Source organism: Centruroides sculpturatus, unplaced genomic scaffold (genome assembly GCF_000671375.1).
Source record: "Centruroides sculpturatus isolate CEXI.00-Female unplaced genomic scaffold, Cexi_2.0 scaffold160, whole genome shotgun sequence".
NCBI lineage: Eukaryota > Metazoa > Arthropoda > Arachnida > Scorpiones > Buthidae > Centruroides > Centruroides sculpturatus.
In genome coordinates, this window is record NW_019384435.1 from 823,295 (window position 1) to 842,564 (window position 19,270).

The following is a 19,270-nucleotide window of genomic DNA, read 5'->3' on the forward strand; positions in this document are numbered from 1 at the left end:
TGTTGATCTATTAACATCTTATATGTATAAGAAAAGTTATACATTTTTTATTTATGTAATAAAAATATAAGAAAGATAAGCTAAGCATGAATCAGTTAGTATTTTTTTTACTTTGAAATTGTATTTAATAAAATACGTTATTCCCTTCACTATTCAAAGTGTTTTAATTAAAAACACTGTAATATAAACCCACAGGCATCATCATATACAGGTTCTTCCAAAGAGAATATACCATTTTAAATTAATTGTTGTAGTTATGTGAATTATTATATGAGAACTTTGCAGTGTACATAAAAACATGGGAAAACTATCCAAGTTTCATACTTACGTTCACGTACGTAATTTCGTATGAATAAAAAATATCATACAGGAATATCATAAATTTGAATAATTTAATTTATTTTCTAGTAAATAACTAAAATTGTAGGGCCAATCTCACCCATACCGACGCGTTATGCTCGATTAATTTATGTTCTCCTACATTATAAGATTAAAGTAATATAAAGCGTTTCATTGGGAGTTTTAATAAACATAATAATGATTACGAAAAAAGTACTGTTTTATTTCTAAAAATGAAATAAAAAATATACTTATTCCATGAATTTAATGAGAAAAAAGACAATTATTTTCAATTGAACATAAAAAATACTACTAAAAATATTATGGAAACATTAACACTCCTAAACCTTATAACTCCAGTAATAAGCATTTAATAGCAAACTAACGTTTTCAACCGTACATTCGGTCTTCTTCAGGTTTAAAAACCAGTTATGTTCGAACATGTGAATGCATAGAACAAAATTTTGAAAATAATTTCAAAATTTTTGAATTCACCACCTCAACTCCATTTATAGGGAGATTGCCTTTCATACTAATACTAAAGTTACATACAAGAGGCCAAGCACGGTATATGGACTACCCCGCTGTGGCAAAGACAAGATAAATAGAAAGCAAGCACCGGGTGTTTACATGGTCCCTCTCTGGGATGACAGGTTTCAAAGGGAATTAGTATATATTGGGTCTACAAAGCGCTCATTGAATAAAAGATTGAAAAAGCACGATTATGATATCGTTGATAAAAGGCACACCACCGCCCTGTCAACATTTGCGACTGAACCCGGCATAAGAGCTGACCTACATGAGGCCAAACTGATTAAATTGTCTCACCGTGTAGAACACCTACGAAACCTTGAGGCACTTGAAATTTACAAGGCCGGGTTACTCACCAATTGCATTAACTCTAAGGATGCTGATAATTTGTCACACGCTTGGAAATACTGCTATGAAGGAACAGGCAATGACCACAATAGTGGTTAGAAGCCACACCCCGATTTTGTGTATTTATATAAGTCACTATAGGAGCGTATGTAGCACATTTATGTCATTATATGTATGTCAACGTATGTAGCACATTTATGTCATTATATGTATGTCAACGTATGTAGCACATATATGTCATTATAGGAACGTATTTTCACATTTAACATGTCGTTGCCATGGCAATGCACACGCTTAACTTTTTATTCTTTTAAATTACGTTGGTAAAGTTCCATTTTTTGAAAATAATTTCAGAATTTTTGTTCTATGCATTCACATGTTCGAATATAACTGGTTTTTTAAACCTGAAGAAGACCGAATGTACGGTTGAAAACGTTAGTTTGCTATTAAATGTTTATTACTGGAGTTATAAGGTTTAGGAGTATTAATGTATACACTTTCCAGTATTCTCGTAAGAAGATTTGAATTATGGAAACAAAAATCTCTCTCTCTCAAAAAAGCAAACTTATAAATTTTCATAATAAGACTTCAAAAAACAAAAATGATCGATACTTTGATCACTTAATCTAGTTTTAATTTGTTCACAAAAAGACCCGAAGCTGAAAACGCCTTTTCAGATTCTATTGAAATGGGTAAAATGGTTTTCAAAGCTCTCAAAAGAAGAGAAATTTTCTGAGATTTTACGTCTGTTTTTTTGAATATTTTGCTAACTCAGTTACTAACTTTACAGCACTTTACAGTACTTAATTATTTTTTATTGCTCTCTGTTCTTGTCGTATTCATGATCTCTCGGTTTTTTCAAGATATGCATTTAGCTTGTCAGCTAAATTCATTTTATTCGGCAGTGTGACAGTCTGTGATTTTTGTACATATTTGAGTTTATTACCTTCACTAGATTTAGAAATAGCAGATTCTCCAAAAAGGCGATCAAACATTTGTTTTGCTGATGAAATTATAATCGCGTCAGATTGTTGGAATGCGCTGTCACTCTCGAACTTCTTATATTTGTTTTCACCCGTGAGGTAAAGTAACAGTCCCATCAATTTTTCGTTTTCTTTTCTCTTTTATGCGGATAACAAAATATTGAAGTACTTTTTTAGAAAAAGCAGTGTTCAATTATTTCAGTTCATTCTAAACGAAAGAGGTAAAATTCTCTGCTGAACGTAGAGTAGATTTTCTTCAACAGCTAGTTTTAAGTTCTATCAATGCCACGAATTACATCGACTTCGTGTTTTTCAAGGCTAAAAGTACTATTTTTATTTTCTTTGAGATTAATGAGAACTTTCAACACAGATGGTCTTATCTTGATATACCGTCCTAGCATAGCTAAAAGACTGTTCTATCTGGTTTTTGAATTCAACATTAAATGTAAGGGTTTTCCATGATCCTGTTTAACGTATTCTTGTAACAAATTATTCTTCACAGGTGACTTACGAAAGATTTTAGCTATCTTTCTAACTTTGTTGATAATTTGAGAGACGTCGACTTCATACAATTCAAAAGCTGTATCTATTTCAAATAGATTTTCATTAGAGTGTTCATATTCTGAAATAAAATTTTCAACCTCAATACTTTGAGTGAAATCTTCTTCACTTTCATCAATGTTATACTCATCTCTTTAGTGATCTACTACTGGCTGGTTTTCATCAATAAAGGGGATTGTAAAGTGGATAGATGATTTCTGATACAAAGCATCACACACTGCTAAGTGGATTCCTTGTGCATAACACAATTGGTGCTCACATTCAATTGATCTTTCCATTTTTTTCATTACAGTTGCACCATCAGTTACACAAGCCACCACGTGTTTTTCCAAAGAAATATGATATTCAGCTAACTTTTCTTTGACCACATTAACAGCAACATCAGCGGATAGAGAACCAGAAATCCTTACCATTCCTAAATTCTAAAATTTTCCCTCCCCTGTGTGTACATTAATATTCATATATCGGCAATTGTTTAGAGAGGAGTACTTGTCTAATGATATACTAAACCTTGTTCATGAAGTTATTTTCTCTGCAATTTTAGAAATCAAATTTTCTTTTATCTGTTCGTATTTTGAGTGAACCAGATCCATGAAATGATTTGTTGGCAAAGTATACCCTTTCTCTGCCAAAGATTGCTTGATATATTCACCTTTTGTAATAGAATTAATAACTATACCATCTAGCGTAAACACTTTGTGACTATTTCTTGCAAAGTATTCTGTTTTATTGAAAATGATTATAGATTTTGCTGAGAGGCTTTCCTCTTGTTACAACTACATTCATGTTCTTTGCTTTTATTATCAGAATCACTAGTAGAACACTTGTTTATATTGTGCTTATCATGCAGGTGTCTGATAAGACCACTAGTAAACCAATCTTTGCACTTTATCTCAGCTTTACACTTTTTACAGGTTGCTGATTGTGGTACTTGGGTTTTTAAAAAATGTTTTCAAACAAACGACTCTGATATTACAGTGATTTGATTTTATCAATTATATTAAAATAAATTGTTGTAAAATACGAGTAATTGACTAATATAGGAATTACAAATAATCACATTTACAGTTACAAACGATAGGATATAAATGGGAATGTAAGCTTTAACAAATTCCTTAACTTATAAATGTGAGGACCCAACCGAGGTCCGAAATCATGTAAATCACGGTATTCTTATGATTAAATAATAACGATAGATTAATTATGAGAGGGAGAGGAAAATTCCATAATTTAAACAACGCGGCACAAAATGTAGACAACGAGTCTCGGATGACTCGAAAACGTGTTAAACTAACTGTCAATGTCAGAATGAAAAGTTATAAGTCAGAGTCAAGTGGTCATATGTAGGTAAAACTTTGACCCCAGCGCTCATAAACAGTCAATCTAGGGAAACAATTTCGGAAAAGAGGAAAAGATTTAAGAGAGATAAATTATTGCATATGATCGTTCGAGTACCCAGATGACAGAAATCGCGAGTAACGGAGCTAAATTAGGAGCGCGAGTCCTGCAATTTTGTCAACAATCCCCAAAAACAATCGACAGAACGGCGTCGAGCAGACACCTGCAATCGGACCTATCCCGTGATCCGAGTCGGTCTCGGTTTTCCCCAAAACAAAAGAGAGACCAATCGGAAAGCGAGGAAGGAGACGAGGGGCCAATCAGAAGTCCGAATAGTGGGAGAAAACTATAAAAATCCGAAATTCAAGGTCGGAGAGTCTCTCCTCCGTATTCCACGAAAGGTCGTGACTTATATTGTGGTGTGTCGTCGCCAAGAACTTTGAACTCCGCCGCTTCCTCCTTCCGATCGTTCGCTTTCCTCAGCGGCCTCATCTCGTCCGCCCCGGACCAGACAGACGCCGAAGTTCTCGCCTCTCCGCCTCTTCGACGAGAAGAACCAAGTGAAGGACTGTCGATTTTCCATGTAAGCATAAATGTTAACAAATAAACGGCTTTCTTGTGTAAAACACTTGCCATCATTTGCCTCCTCCGTCACAGCCCACATACAACCTTCCCTTAGGTTCATCCTGACGAGGGATTAATAGATCCCACCTAGGAGACGGCAATCTTATACAGGTGCCGTGGAGGGGGTTTCAAGTCCCCTATCTCCACCGGGTCGGCTACCTTACATAAATGCGAATTCGAAACTAAAGTGCGATGAGTGAAATTTACTTTCAGCGAGTGCACCGCTGCTCAATGATGCGCAAACACAATACATAGATATTACATGAACTAACAAGTAGAGCCTTGTAAAACATAGGTAATAATATGCAGCATAAAACCTGAAAATTTCTCTCTTAGGTGACTCATCAAAATGCAACTTTTCACTTGAAAACTTTATATGACATGCGAGATTTTTCGGGGAAAAAATTTCCCGGGATTTTTCTCATAGCGAATAAACGGCAGGAATTCCGGGAAAGAAACCCTACACCGAACACATCTAACCAATACTCAAATTCTTCCTACGCTCTCTATGTCATATCTATTGTTATTCCTGTCACGGTTCCTACAGATTATTCGTGTCGCGCAATGATGAGTAAATCCCACTTTTTGTGGATTCGCCATTTTTGTTTACGGCACTTCTTATATATATATATTAGACAACAATACGTTTGAATGCGGATGAGAGTTGAAATTCGGTCCGTTACTCGATTGTATGCTATTGTATGTTACTCGAGTATGCGATTGTATCCTATTGGGATACAATCGCATACTTCTCAGATAATAATTAACATAATTACAGCAATTTAAAGTAGACCCTGTATAACTTTATCATCATAAACGTTATAGTGTGTATCGATAATTCATATATGTATTCATCAATATGTTTACTGATAATAATGTATAAAACGCTTTGACGGCCGACTGTTTCGTCGCATCCACAACTTCATTTTGAAACGATACAAACGATCAAGATCTTACTACGCAGTCAAGGACTTTAAACTACAAGGATAGCCAGATCCCGTATATTTGTTAGCGTGACCTTGGCTCTATGTGACGTCACAGCAAACCCTCTACTTCAACATGACAGATCTTTCAAATTACAAAATACGATAAAATATTAAATCATTTCTTAATTAATTATTAAATTACTACTAAATGTAAACTACTGTAGAATTTTCGGATTTAATACGTGTACTGTACATCAATAAATTTACAAGTCTTTTGTGTAATATTTATTTAACAAATTAATGAGCTGTATTTTTTATTATGTGATTATCTTACTTAACTTTTTAATTTTTTTTCGACAATCACCATTTTCAGAAGGCATTCTTTTCAATATTTTATAGTTTTCTTGTTTAAGATTTCTATAATTAATTCTTATTATAGTTCTTAATTTACAAAAATCTTTTATTAAAGTAAAAGGTAAAACTGTTTCCACTGACTAATTCTGTACAACTCCGGGGCCTTTTTTATACGATTCATCGTGATATATTTCGAAATATTTATTCCATTCTATAATTTTTGCTAGCCATTCATCAGTAGGTTTAATAAGCCCTCCATANTTTTGGCAGGTGTTTCCTATTGCAATACTTGAGATAAAAAAAGCGAATTTCTGTAAATTTCTCTAAATTTTGGAACTCGATCGAGATCAACTTCGTCGATTTTTTAGAACTGTGCCCGGAATCCAAACCATTTCTTCACAATACCATCAAATGTAGGTAATTATAACTTCGGATATCACAATAACGAATTTTACGAAATTGGTTTTTTAATTGTCTGTGGCTATGAAGGAACGGGCATATTAAATTCAACGAAATTCTCAACTTTTCCTTTAAGACTACTCATTTTACTGTGCATAATCCGTTTATTGATATATGTTTCCGATTCGTCTATTTCTGGCTCAGTAATATTATTATTCGTTGTGTCTGTCAAAAGTATTTCTTTAACTTTGTCATCAACTATTAGCGTTAATTTCGAATTTTCATCGATTAGACTTAACGTTATAATATTTCCATTATCTGATAACGAGTCTTCTTTCTCGTATTCATTGCATACTTTCGTAAACAATCTTCTGTGCCGCTTTTAACGTCTCCATCTTTAAAATAAATAGGCGTAAAATTCAATTTGCAGTCGAATCATATGGCGTACGCCAATTGACCTGGCGTCTCATAAAAAAATCCTGAGGATTAGCTCTCCCGGATTCTATTTCCAGACTTGCACTTTGATCGACACCTGTATGATTAATGCTTTGAAATAAATGGAATTCTTTGATATTATTTTAGAATAAATTTCTATTCTTTGAGTTTTAATTAAAACATGTCAAAGGTGTTTATAATATCGCGGTATTATTACGAAATTTAATGATGATAAATGTGTTATAAAAAATATATATACATTTATATATATATATAACTGCATGTGTCACGTGTGTAATTCTCAGCTATAAAAACACAGTATAAATAAAGCCGAGTAAATATATAAAACATCAAAAGCTATGAATACAGAAGTGGTTTGCATCGTTATGTTAATTATTTCCATCAATACCGATGCCACAAGTAAGAATATTTTCGTGCGATTAAAATACTCATATTTCCATTAATTTTGAATTAATTTTTAATTTAGGATATAATATACCAATAAAGTGTCATCTTCAGCCAGATTCAGGACTATGTCTCGCAGACATGCCTCGTTATCATTATAATATTGCTACTGACAAATGCGATCTTTTCAGTTATGGTGGATGTCCCGGAAACGGCAACAACTTTGAAACTTTACAGGAATGTTGCAATGAGTGTTCTGCAAGTAAGTTCAGCTATTTGATATTCTATATTAAGCTGGTAATTACGTTTTAAATTAATATATGAATTTCACGCTAATATTCTGTTTCCCCCAGCAAATTTGGAATGTGAACAATCCAAAAAATATATACAGGACATGATCGACCGTCTATCAAGACCGAGTGGAAAAAGCATTGAACTGTGGTAGTTGGTCACAGGTTCGAACTTCACCAACGGACTAGGCGGATGCAGATTTGTGTGACTTCTTCATGTGTTTTGTTCGTTAAATAGGATCAATTTCTCATAGAATGTCCTTTGGATAGTACCCCTACTTCGTGTCTATGTGTTGTTGGCTGTAAAGGAAATAAATGTCTAAAAATTCTCCCGAGTTCATGTTACTCTGTAACGACTAATAAAGTGTCAAAAAGTGTTTATATTTTATTTATGCCAAGTATATTTAAAATAATCTGGTTTGTTTGAAGAATCGGCCATTTCGGAATACACCAGTGGCCGAATGGCTAAAATTACTGCACACTGCTAGTTCGTTGTAGGTACGCTTCTGACCATGGAGTTTTATGGGTTTCCTTCACGTTACTAACATATAAGTAGGGTCAGTTTTTCATATAAAGTCTTCTTGGGAGGCATCCCAACCCGGTGCTTTGAGATAAAGAAGTAAACAAAAATTAACCATTTCATTGTATTTCATTATAAAATAACCATTACATATGATTTGCTGTTTTTATACTTTTGAAATTGTGTATTATTTATGAAAATATTAATATATTCTAGGTGGCGTTTATATAGAAGGCATAAAAAATATAGGAAATGTTTATTCCAAATTTTATTGATTTTCAATGAAAATGAATAGTAAATTTGAACTTTATGTTCTTTGATTTCTGGTGAAGCATTTCAAAATTTTAAAGTTTATATTTATTAAGATAAAGAATTAATTAAGTAGGCACGTATTGTGAAAACAAGAGATTTACGCCATTAATATTTCTTTTACATACTTACGATTAGAATATCGAAATCTGTCCCAATCACGAAGTATTTCGTCTGGTAATGACTACTCAACTAGTGGTTATAACATTGCTGCATAAAACTGTATTTCTTTAACTTAGTCCTCAACTATTAGCATCAGTTTCGCCTTTTCTTCGATTAAACTTAATTTTATAATATTTCCCCTTATTCAATAATTCGTCTTTTTTGTCGTACTCATTGCATACTTTCGTAAGCAATCTTCTGTGCCGCTTTTAACGTCTCCATCTTTAAAATAAATAGGCGTAAACTTCAATTTGAAGCGAAATCCTGTGGAGGAGGCCAGTTGATCTGACCTCATAAAAAAGTCCTGAGGATTAGCTCTCCCGGATTCCATTTCCAGGCTTGCACTTTAATCGACAGGTGCATGATTAATGCTTTAAAATAAATGGAATTCTTTGAAACTATTTATGAATAAATTCCTATTTTTTCAGTCATAATTAAAACATGTCAAAGACGTTTATAATATCGCGATATTATTACGAAATTTAATAATAATAAATGTGTCATAATATAGGCAACATATATATCTGCGTGTCACGTGTATAATTCTCAGCTATAAAAATCGCAGTATAAATAAAGGCGAGTAAATATATAAAATAACAAAAGCTATGAATACAGAAGTGGTTTACGTCGTTATATTAATTCTTTGCATCAATACCGATGCCATAGGTAAGAATGGTTTTTCTTTTTTTTCGTGCGATTAGAATATTCATATTTTCATTAATCTGAATTAATTTTGAATTTAGAAAGACCAGTGGACTGTCAATTTCAGCCAGATCCAGGACCATGTAACGCAACAATGCCTCGTTATTATTATAAAAAATTTACTAGTAAATGCGAACTTTTCATTTATGGTGGATGTGGCGGAAACAGCAACAATTTCCAATCTATAATGGAATGCTGCCGTTTTTGTTTTCCAAGTAAGTTTACCAATTTCATATTCTATATTAAGCTGGCAATTAATTTTTAAATAAATATATAGATTTCATGCTAGTATTGTTTTTCCTCCAGGAAATTCGGCTTGTCCTATGGGACTAAGTGTAATGGACTACGTGTAAAATATAATTATTACACATGAAATATCGTTATTGCATTATAATAAATGTGTATTTGTTTTTCAAATGTATTATTCGTTAGTAATGAGAAGAATGTAATAAAATGAATATTTTCCTGAGGTAGAAATTAAAATCCTAAAATCCAACCCAAATCCATTATAATTATACAGTAAGATGTTATTTTAATTCATTTCGATTAAATGTATTTAGTAATTGATAAATTTAATAATTATGTTCGTTTTTTTTCATGACTGATATTTAAAAGAAATTGCAATTGCCCACGTACAGTTTGAGTAGGCGCAAAATTACTTCCATTAAAATGGCGTTACTAAACAGTTAGTTGCTGTAGTATTATGAAATTTCTCCAATTCTACAATTAATTAATTATAGATTTAAAAAATAACTTATACTATCAGATGAAAACTTTATACTTGTAAAATGCATGTTAATTTGTATTAAAAAAAACGGATTTATTCAGCCATGCATAGAAAATGTCTAGCAAGAATTTCGTCTTCCTGTTTACAAGTGAAGCAAAAACATATATTTCTTTCCTTTTTCGATTGATATTGGGCAGGTTCTGCTTTTCCATAAGACATATGTACCGTACTTCACCAGATGAATATGTCAAAATATCCCGAATTTTCCCGCCGATGAAATAATTGTAAGCACGTAAGCTTGCATACGCTTGTAATGACTGTGCAGTGTTAATTTTCAGAAGATTTAAAAGAGTAGTTATATATATATATCACCATACATACATTTTGGTAATGATTTATCTCTAGGTTTCTAGAAAATCTGAAGTCGTAAAATATCATAAAAAGGATTAGAGAAAGAAACACGAAGATACGGGATTAATTTCAAGAGATACCGTTTTCTTTCTTCGATAGAGAGATAATTATAATATTGAATCAATATTATTGATATAAACAAGACTTGCTAGATCTTGAAAATTAGAAACCTTTAAAAATATCTGTTGGAAAAACAAGTTTTCAAAACTGTTTTTCTAGCAGGTTAAAGGATGTATTTATTGATAAAGGACAAGAAGTTTTATAGTTGTAAATTCTTTAAGTAGTAACAGATTAGACAAAATATCTGTAATAGTTAATAAGTACAAGAATTATTCATCACAATATTTATAAGAACAATAATTAAAAAACTATATAGAAATGACAATTTAGATGCAATATTGTTAAATTTCTCTCCTGTCATTACCTATGTGTGTAGCAATGATTTGTGTTATATAAACTTTTGTATTTGTATTCTGTAGCAACGCTTCGTGTCATATAACCTTTGTATTATTTTACTAACAAATAAACTGCCATGACGTAACGTCTTTTATCAAGCCCGCCACTTTTTGGTTTGGTATGACTTTGAAACGGATCAAAGTAGTCGTGTACAGGGGCGTGCCGTGACATTTGATGATAGTGAAGCTGTGTTTCTATAAGAAGCCGACATCCAGGGGCAATCAGTTAATTCTTTCTTTAAATGTATTTTTAATAGATTATTTATCTGACGTACTTAATAAACAAGTTCAATATAATTACCTCTGTTATTAAATCCAATATATTCCATATGCCCTCTAAATGCCGATTCTCGCTTTGATAAAAACATATAACATCTATTTATTTAGATATAATATATCTATTACCCATAATTATCTCGTTACAATTTTCAATATTTATTTTATATTATTTACTAATGTTAAATTCTATTCCGCTTCGATTTCCAAATTGCTTCAAATACGAAAGAATCGACGATTTTTCGTGTCTTTTGCCAGCTAAATTGTCAAAGACATTCTTATTCCACACACTAATTTCACTCTGTAAATGCATTTTTATGCATTTACAGAGCCATTTTATCGTGAAAATATCGAACAAATTTTTTTATTGAAGCGTTTATATTTAACTTAGGCATTGGCCGTTCTCTTTTAATAATGTTTTCTTTTTCATTATATGATCTCGAGCCAAAACTTTTTTAAAATAAATTTTCAATATCGCAATTACATTCCGAATCGCTAGCCACGATATAAGGGCTAAAATTAAAAATAAAATTATAAAAACTTACTTGGTGAAATAAAATGTGTGGTGGATATACATACCTGGTACAAGACATTCTTCAATTGTACGAATATACTTTTAAAAAAAATTATAATTAAATATAGCTTTGTAATGAAACGTGCATGAAAATAACATAAAATATTCTTTACTCTTTAAATCTTAACTACTTACAAGTTAGTCAAATAGCTCCTTACAGTGCCGGCCCGAAGCAAGTTTTAGGATGGAGCGAGATCCTATTATGGCGCCCCCTTGGTTGCCATTAATTTATACCCTTTAATTTTCTTTACCACTGAGGCGCCCCCCTAGGGCGCCGGTGGTAAAGAAAGCCTGGAGCGGCTGCCCCTAGCGCCTGGAGCGGCTGCTCCGTTCGCCCTATGGTAGGGCCGGCTCTGGCTCCCTACGAGTAAAATCAGAGACGGTCCTGCTAGGTGTGCGGTGCGTACATGCACGCGGGCTGCCAAATCCCGAGGGTGCCGATAACCTCGGGATTTGGCAATGTCAAATGCTTTTTTTGTCGCATCACTAATATACCTCAAAAGACGCGACAGGGTTCTTGTAAATTTTAAACGTTTCTCACCATAGCTGTAAAAGTCTAAATATTTTAAACTTAATAGATTGTTTGTCTTTTGTTTTTTAACTAATTCGTTTTAGGGCCAAGTGTTGTCCACGGAAATTTCCAAAATTTACAACTTTTCGGTCACTCTCGTCGAACTGGAAAAATTTCTGTCTTTATTACATCTAATACAGTATTTCGAAGAAATCAGTACCCACTGTACTCGGCTACAGATTGGTTCGGTTACGCTTTCGTTTAAGTACTATTCCGGCTCTTTCAGCAGGGTTTTATTTATGCCCCTCAATTTCCTAATCTCTTAATTATTTAACTACTTCTTAAGTAGAAATAAGTCGAAACCAGTTACTTTGTACTCGAATATTTGTAGTCTCGGGAAAAAAATGAAAAGACAAATTTTTATGACAAACCGATACATAAATCGTAAATTTAAGAAAATTCTAGAACTTTTTCTGTACCTGGTGCATCTCTCTTGTTCATTAAATGTAGTTGTAAATGACGCTGTCGAAGTAATGGTTAATTTTTTAACATTATACAAGAATTGTACACGTTTTTTTCTACATCCCCTTAAAAATGGGATGTACGAAATCGTAATATCACTGGTTTAACATCGAAATCCGTGAGTAATATAAAATCGGAGAGCGGAATAAAAATATCAGATATTTTAATGGATTTTTTAAAACTGCTGTCAAATATACGGAACTATTGTAAAAACATACCAGTAAATTCTTATCGGTTGAGTTAAGTTATAAATCTACTCGTTATTCACGTAATCGAAATATTTAGTAGGCGGGCGGCTAACAGCCGAGAACCGGTCCTTGATAGAATTGGAATCGTTATATGTGTGCAGCTTCTGCCCAAGGTCGTAGGCTTCCACCGGCTAATCCGGGTGAGGTTGGTGCTCTGTAAAGCGCATGCGCAAATCTGGCTTTTTGGAATCTGAAAAGTTCAGAGATTCCACTCCGCCACTAATATTCGAATATACAAAAGCAATATTTTTTCACGTGTAGTATAGAAATTCGTAATAAGATACATAATGCGATCATATAATTAAAATTAATATTTATTTATTTTTTAGGAAATACGAGGGAAGCGGCGCTTCCACCGCTTCTAATGACGGCACGCCACTGTTCAAAAAGTTTTGGCCCGAGATCATATAATGAAAAAGAAAACATTATTAAAAGAAAAAGACCAATGCCTAAATTAAATAAAAATACGTCAACAAGAAAATTTGTTCGACATTTTCACGATAAAATTTATGAAGATATAAAATGGCTTTGTGGATGCAAAAATTGTTTTGCTGGCCTTGCCTACTATTTTGAAATAAAAATTAGTGTGTAGAATGAGATTGGCTTTGACGATTTAAATAATTTGAGTAAAGCTGGCAAAAGACACGAAAATTCTAAAGCTCTCATCGAACCTTTCGTAAAATTGAAGCAATTTTGAAATCAAAATAGAATAGAATTTAACATTAGTACACAATATAAAATAAATAATTGAAAATTATAACGAGATAGTTATGGCTAATAGATAGAGGAAAAGGTGGTATTATGGAACCCCAATTACATTTTAGTTAATTGTGAACAAGGTATCATAACTACATTCACATTTTTTGTGCGAAAAGTACTGGTAACTATTAAACTAAATGTTCCTAATTGGATTTTTCGCTAGTATAATTATAAGTATGGTTTTTGAAGGCTTTTGTACAAATAGTCCGAAAGTAGGCTTACAGAAAATCGGGTGGTAATATGGAACCTTACTGTATATTTTCAAAAAAATGCTTTAATGTAGCCAAAAACAAATAGGAAAGTACAAAAAATTTTAAATAATTACAAAATTATTTACTCCAATGTATTTTATCGCAAAAATGTTCTTATAATAGAAAAATATGACCTCCATTAACAATATATATTCTAGCAGCTCTTTTTCGATATTCTCAGGAAGAATTGGCTTTCTACCTAGTGTCTTTTTCATAAATTGCTCTGGAGGAATGTCTGCTTGAAAATAGAAAGTTCGGAGGAGTTGAGTTCCATATTACTGTAAAAGCATCAATGGGGTCCGTATTTCACGCATCGCCATTTTGAATTAACTTATGTCTGTGAAGACCAAAATTTAAAAAAACGTGAACATCACACAGATTAATATGTACCCCCTAAGTCTATGGAACGGAATACATGCACCAGTGAACCTACAACTACGCGATTTATATTTTAAAAATAATTAAATTCACTTAGCATTCAAAACTTGCCAATTTTGAAAAAAACAAATTTGCTGATTAAATATAAACAACCGTTTAACCAAAGTAAAACGGGTTTTCCCCTTGATATGGATGTCTGCCTAGTTCAGTTCATCCACATTCCGCTACAGTTCGTCTTTATTATTAGTTCGAAATGGGGTGGTTCCATAATACCCGCAGTGTTCCATAATACCACCTTCTCCTCTATATTATATTTTAATTAGTAGATGTTATCGAAGCGAGAATTGGCATTTAGAGGACATAGAGAATCTATTAAATCTAATATAACAGAGTTAATTATATTGAAGTTGCTTATTTATTGTGTTAGATAATCTATTAATTAAAGATACATTTAGAGAAGTTTACGGTTTTTACTGGCTTATCGAACAAACGAATACGAATGGACCCTAGAGACTCTAGGGTCCATTCTAGGCCCTAGACCATCAGCGATGGTCTAGGGCCTAGACCATCGCTGACTGATTGCCCCTGGAAGTCGGCTTGTTACAAAAACACAGCTTCCATATCATCAAATGTCACGGCATGCCCCTGTTCGACAATACGGTTCTTGGACAAGTATTACAGTATATCGTAGTGTTGTAGTTTATCACCCACTACCTGTGATACAGCACTAATACTTCTGCCTAGATTAATTTGCAAACATTTTATTTTTCCATTTTCTATTTCTGTTCTTTTATTGTTATTTATTAAGTTATCAATTTCCATAATTTATTTTTGCTGTAATATTTTTAATAATCTTTTGTCTTTCATGGCATTCATTGCTTATTGCTTTATGGGTGAAGGTTTTTTGTTTTGATTTAATACAGTTTATACAGTTAGGGGTGTTATCTTTATTTTTGCATTCGTTAAACCTATGATCTCCAGCACAGTGTGTACAGTAATTGCGATCACTGCTGCGACATTCGTGGGCCCATATTTACAACATTTGTAGCATTGCAGTATGCTAAAATATTCCTTTAATGTACTGTCGAGTGCAAAATGGTTTTCCTCATCGTGACGTGACGTCACGTCACGTAAGTGACGTCATTTCACCTGTCAATCATTTCTACCTGTGCTCCCATTGGTTTAAAATGGACTGCGCCGTTTAATGATTTATTGGGGGGGTGATAGGAATGATTCAAGAGGGATTATGTTAAGCACTAAGCTTAAAAATCGTAATCGCAGCTTTTTTAATATAATCACGTTGTTTTAATAAAAATCTGGCATTACAGTCATCAGAAAATACGATTATATCGTTTATTTATGTAATTTTTCTCCTTTCTAACGTTTCTTATGTTTATATTATTGTAATTTGATCCAAAAATGCAAAAGAAAAACATATCTAGTTTCACTTCCGTTCAAAATCTCTCAGGTTTCACTGCCTGGCATCGGCTTCCTTTGTAATTGGAGAGAAATGGGGGTGGAAGTCAAGGTCACAATAGTAAATGTTTATTACCTTTGCAGAAGGGTGTGAATCACACTCGTTTTTAACGTAAGCAAACCGATAAGTTCTTTATTACAGTGTTTTATTATCTTAAGTTTCAACGATTGACATCCACTCTCTTTGTAACTGGACAAGGATTAGAATTGAATATCAANGGAACGTTTAAATTCATCCCATGGAACTGTTCATAGACATCTACAACAAATCGGAAAAGTTTCAAAGCTAGGAAAATGGATACCACATGAACTGTCAATAGCTAACCAACAACAACATGTAAGCATTTGCACGTCTTTTTTATCCCGCATTACTTTCGAACCTTTTCTTGATCGGCTGGTTACTGGAGACAAAAAAATGGATCCTCTATAATAATGTGACGAGAAAAAGACAATGGACAGATCGCGACAACCAGCCAAAACCGGCTGCAAAAGGTTGGTTGCATCCAAAAACAATCCTTTTGTCTGTTTGGTGGGATATGTCAAGTGTAATTCACTTTGAGCTGTTAGAACCTAATCAAACAATTACAGCTCAAATGTATTGTGATCAATTAGAGCGTTTAAATGAAAAAAATCGACCGTCATTAGTGAACAGAAAGCAGATTCTCTTGCAACATGACAACGCCAGACCACATGCTGCAAAAATAACTGTAGAGTAACTCAAAAGCTTCAACTGGGAAATTTTACCTCATCCACCATATTTGCCAGATATTGCTTCCAGTGATTATCATCTTTATCGGAGTTTGCAGAATTTTTTAAAAGGGAAAACTTTTGAGGATGAGAACAATGTAAAAAAGGCTATTTCTGAATATTATGATTCAAAACCGAAATCATTTTACGAAGACGGGATTAAAAAGCTACTATTAAGATGGCAAGATATTGTACAAAATAATGGTGAATACATTATAGATTGAAATAAGATTTAATTAAAATTTTTTGTTGCTTTTTTTTGTAGATAAAAAATGCGCACGAACTTATGGACTGACCTGATACATATTTTAGGCATTATCCTTTTTGGTTTTCTAGCAACCAAATCTTCTCTTTTATCTATTTCTTTTATCAGTCTTTCGCTTTGATTAATATTTTCTACTTCTACTAGAATTGCCTTATTTCGTAATTTGCGGACATTTTTTATTCCAACCCCAATTTTAACAGGGTCTATAATATTCTTTACCTTATTCTTAATTTTCTCTGATTCAACATTATTATCTTTATGGTTTATTATTACTACCGCCTTACCGTCTTTTTGATGCTGTTTCCCTTCCTTTACTTTGTCTGCATATGTTATAACCTGTTCATTCTTTTCGGTATTACTCAGTAATTTATCTATTTTATTATTGATTTCGTTTATTCGGCCGTCAATTTTTATTCTATTATCTTTATATATTTCTACTATTTTTTCGAGACTTTCTGTTATAAATTGGACATGGATTTTCGATCCTAATTTGGAGCTAGCATATTCTTCCATGTATTTAATGATTACGTTTTTAACAGAAAAAATTTGGGAGAGACCAACATCTTCCTCTTCGTCGTTCGAATGTCTTTTAACTAGAGAACAACTAAATTCTTCCATCATGACTTAGTATATACTCGTGAAACTAATTTTTGAATAAATAAAGTGAATTACTAATAACTAGAATACTACTAATGAATAAGTAATTAAACTGCAATAAATAATTTCATAAATATATGACCAGTCTATATATTTAATATTTAGTAGCAATATTTAGTAGTACTACTAAATATTTATTAAAACCAAACATTTCATCGTATTTCGTGGTAAAAATAACCACTACATATGATATGCTGCTTTTATGCTTTTGAAATTGTGTATTGTTTATCAAAATATATTCTAGGTTGTATTCGTATAGAATTCATCAAAAATATAAGAAAGTATTTTATCCAAATTTTATTGATTTTGAATGAAAACGAATAGTAAAATTGAAGTTTATATTCTTTGATTTCTGGTGTAACTTTTCAAAATATTAAAGTATAAAGTTACTAAGATACAGAATTAATTAAGTAGGCACGTATTGTGAAAACAAGAGATTTACGTCTTTAATATTCTGTTACATGTAATAAACTGAAGTATTTAACAAATTATATTTATATAATTTATTTTATAAACTATAAATAGAAGACAGCTGAAGTAACTACATTAACTGCAATTATAATATTTATTAAAACCTTTAATAAATAAAACTTTGTTGTTTTATTATCATCCTATATGTATATGAAAAGTGCATACATCTTATACTTACGTATTAAAAAAAAATAAAAAGATAAAACTACTGAAGAATCAGTTAACATTTTTCCAGGTATAAATTGTATTTGATGAAAAATGCTATTCCCTTCACTATTCAAAAACATCTAATTAAAAGCACTGTAATATAAATCCACATGCATCATCATATACAGATTCTTCCACAAAAAAATAATATTATATGAAAACATTGCAGTGTACAGTACATAAAAACATTGGAAAACTATCTAAGTTTCACACTTACATTTACCATTGCATTTATCATTATATTATATTATATTTACCAATACAATTTCAAAATATGTATACCATATATAACACAGCACACATCTAACCAATACGTAAATTCTTCCTACACTCTCTATGTCATATCCATTGTCATTCCTGTCACGGTTCCTACAGATTATTCATCTATCTATTCTATCGCGCAATGAGTAAATCCCACTTTTTGTGGATTCGCCATTTTTGTTTACGTCACTTCTTATATATATATATATTAGACAACAATACGTTTGAATGCGGATGAGACATGAAATTCGCACCGTTACTCATCTCTTGGAATACAATCGCATACTTCTCAGATAATAATTAACGTAATTACAGCAATTTAAAGTAGACCCCGTATAACTTTATCATCATAAACGTTATAGTGTGTATCGATAATTCATATATATATATTCATCAATATGTTTCCTGATAATAATGTATCAAACGCTTTGACGACCAACTGTTTCGTCGCATCAACAACTTCATTTTGAAACAATACAAACGATCAAGATCTTTCTACGCAATGAGTTTGTTGACATTACTTGGTTACAAGAATGATCTTCTTCAGTCATTTGTTCTCTAAACTTACGATTAGAATATCGAAATCTGTCCCAACCAAGAAGTGTCTCGTCTGGTAACGACTACTCAACTAGTGGCTATAACATCTCTGCATACTTATCTCTCGCAACTCCTTACGTTTCTAATGCTTGTAACTTTGTTTCAAGTTGATCGTAAAGTTTTCTTAAAAAATTCCCATTAATTGAATTATTTTTCTGTAATCCTAGAGAATGATCTCGAACGAATACTTCTATAAGTAATTCTTCTCTACAAAAACGGGCTTGTAATTGTTTCTTTTCATTGGAGGGCAA

At 32.4% G+C, this 19,270-nt stretch overlaps 1 protein-coding gene across 1 annotated transcript in view; it reads left to right on the forward strand.

The window, feature by feature from the left end:
* Window positions 1–19,270, forward strand: part of LOC111619921 (papilin-like) — a 47,234-nt gene that overhangs the window by 1,246 nt on the left and 26,718 nt on the right. Inside the window, exons 3-8 of the mRNA XM_023361744.1 lie at window positions 7,182–7,258; window positions 7,326–7,505; window positions 7,597–7,684; window positions 9,036–9,061; window positions 9,128–9,190; window positions 9,268–9,441. Coding sequence (XP_023217512.1) covers window positions 7,182–7,258; window positions 7,326–7,505; window positions 7,597–7,684; window positions 9,036–9,061; window positions 9,128–9,190; window positions 9,268–9,441 — 608 coding nt within the window. The remainder of the gene's footprint in view (window positions 1–7,181; window positions 7,259–7,325; window positions 7,506–7,596; window positions 7,685–9,035; window positions 9,062–9,127; window positions 9,191–9,267; window positions 9,442–19,270) is intronic.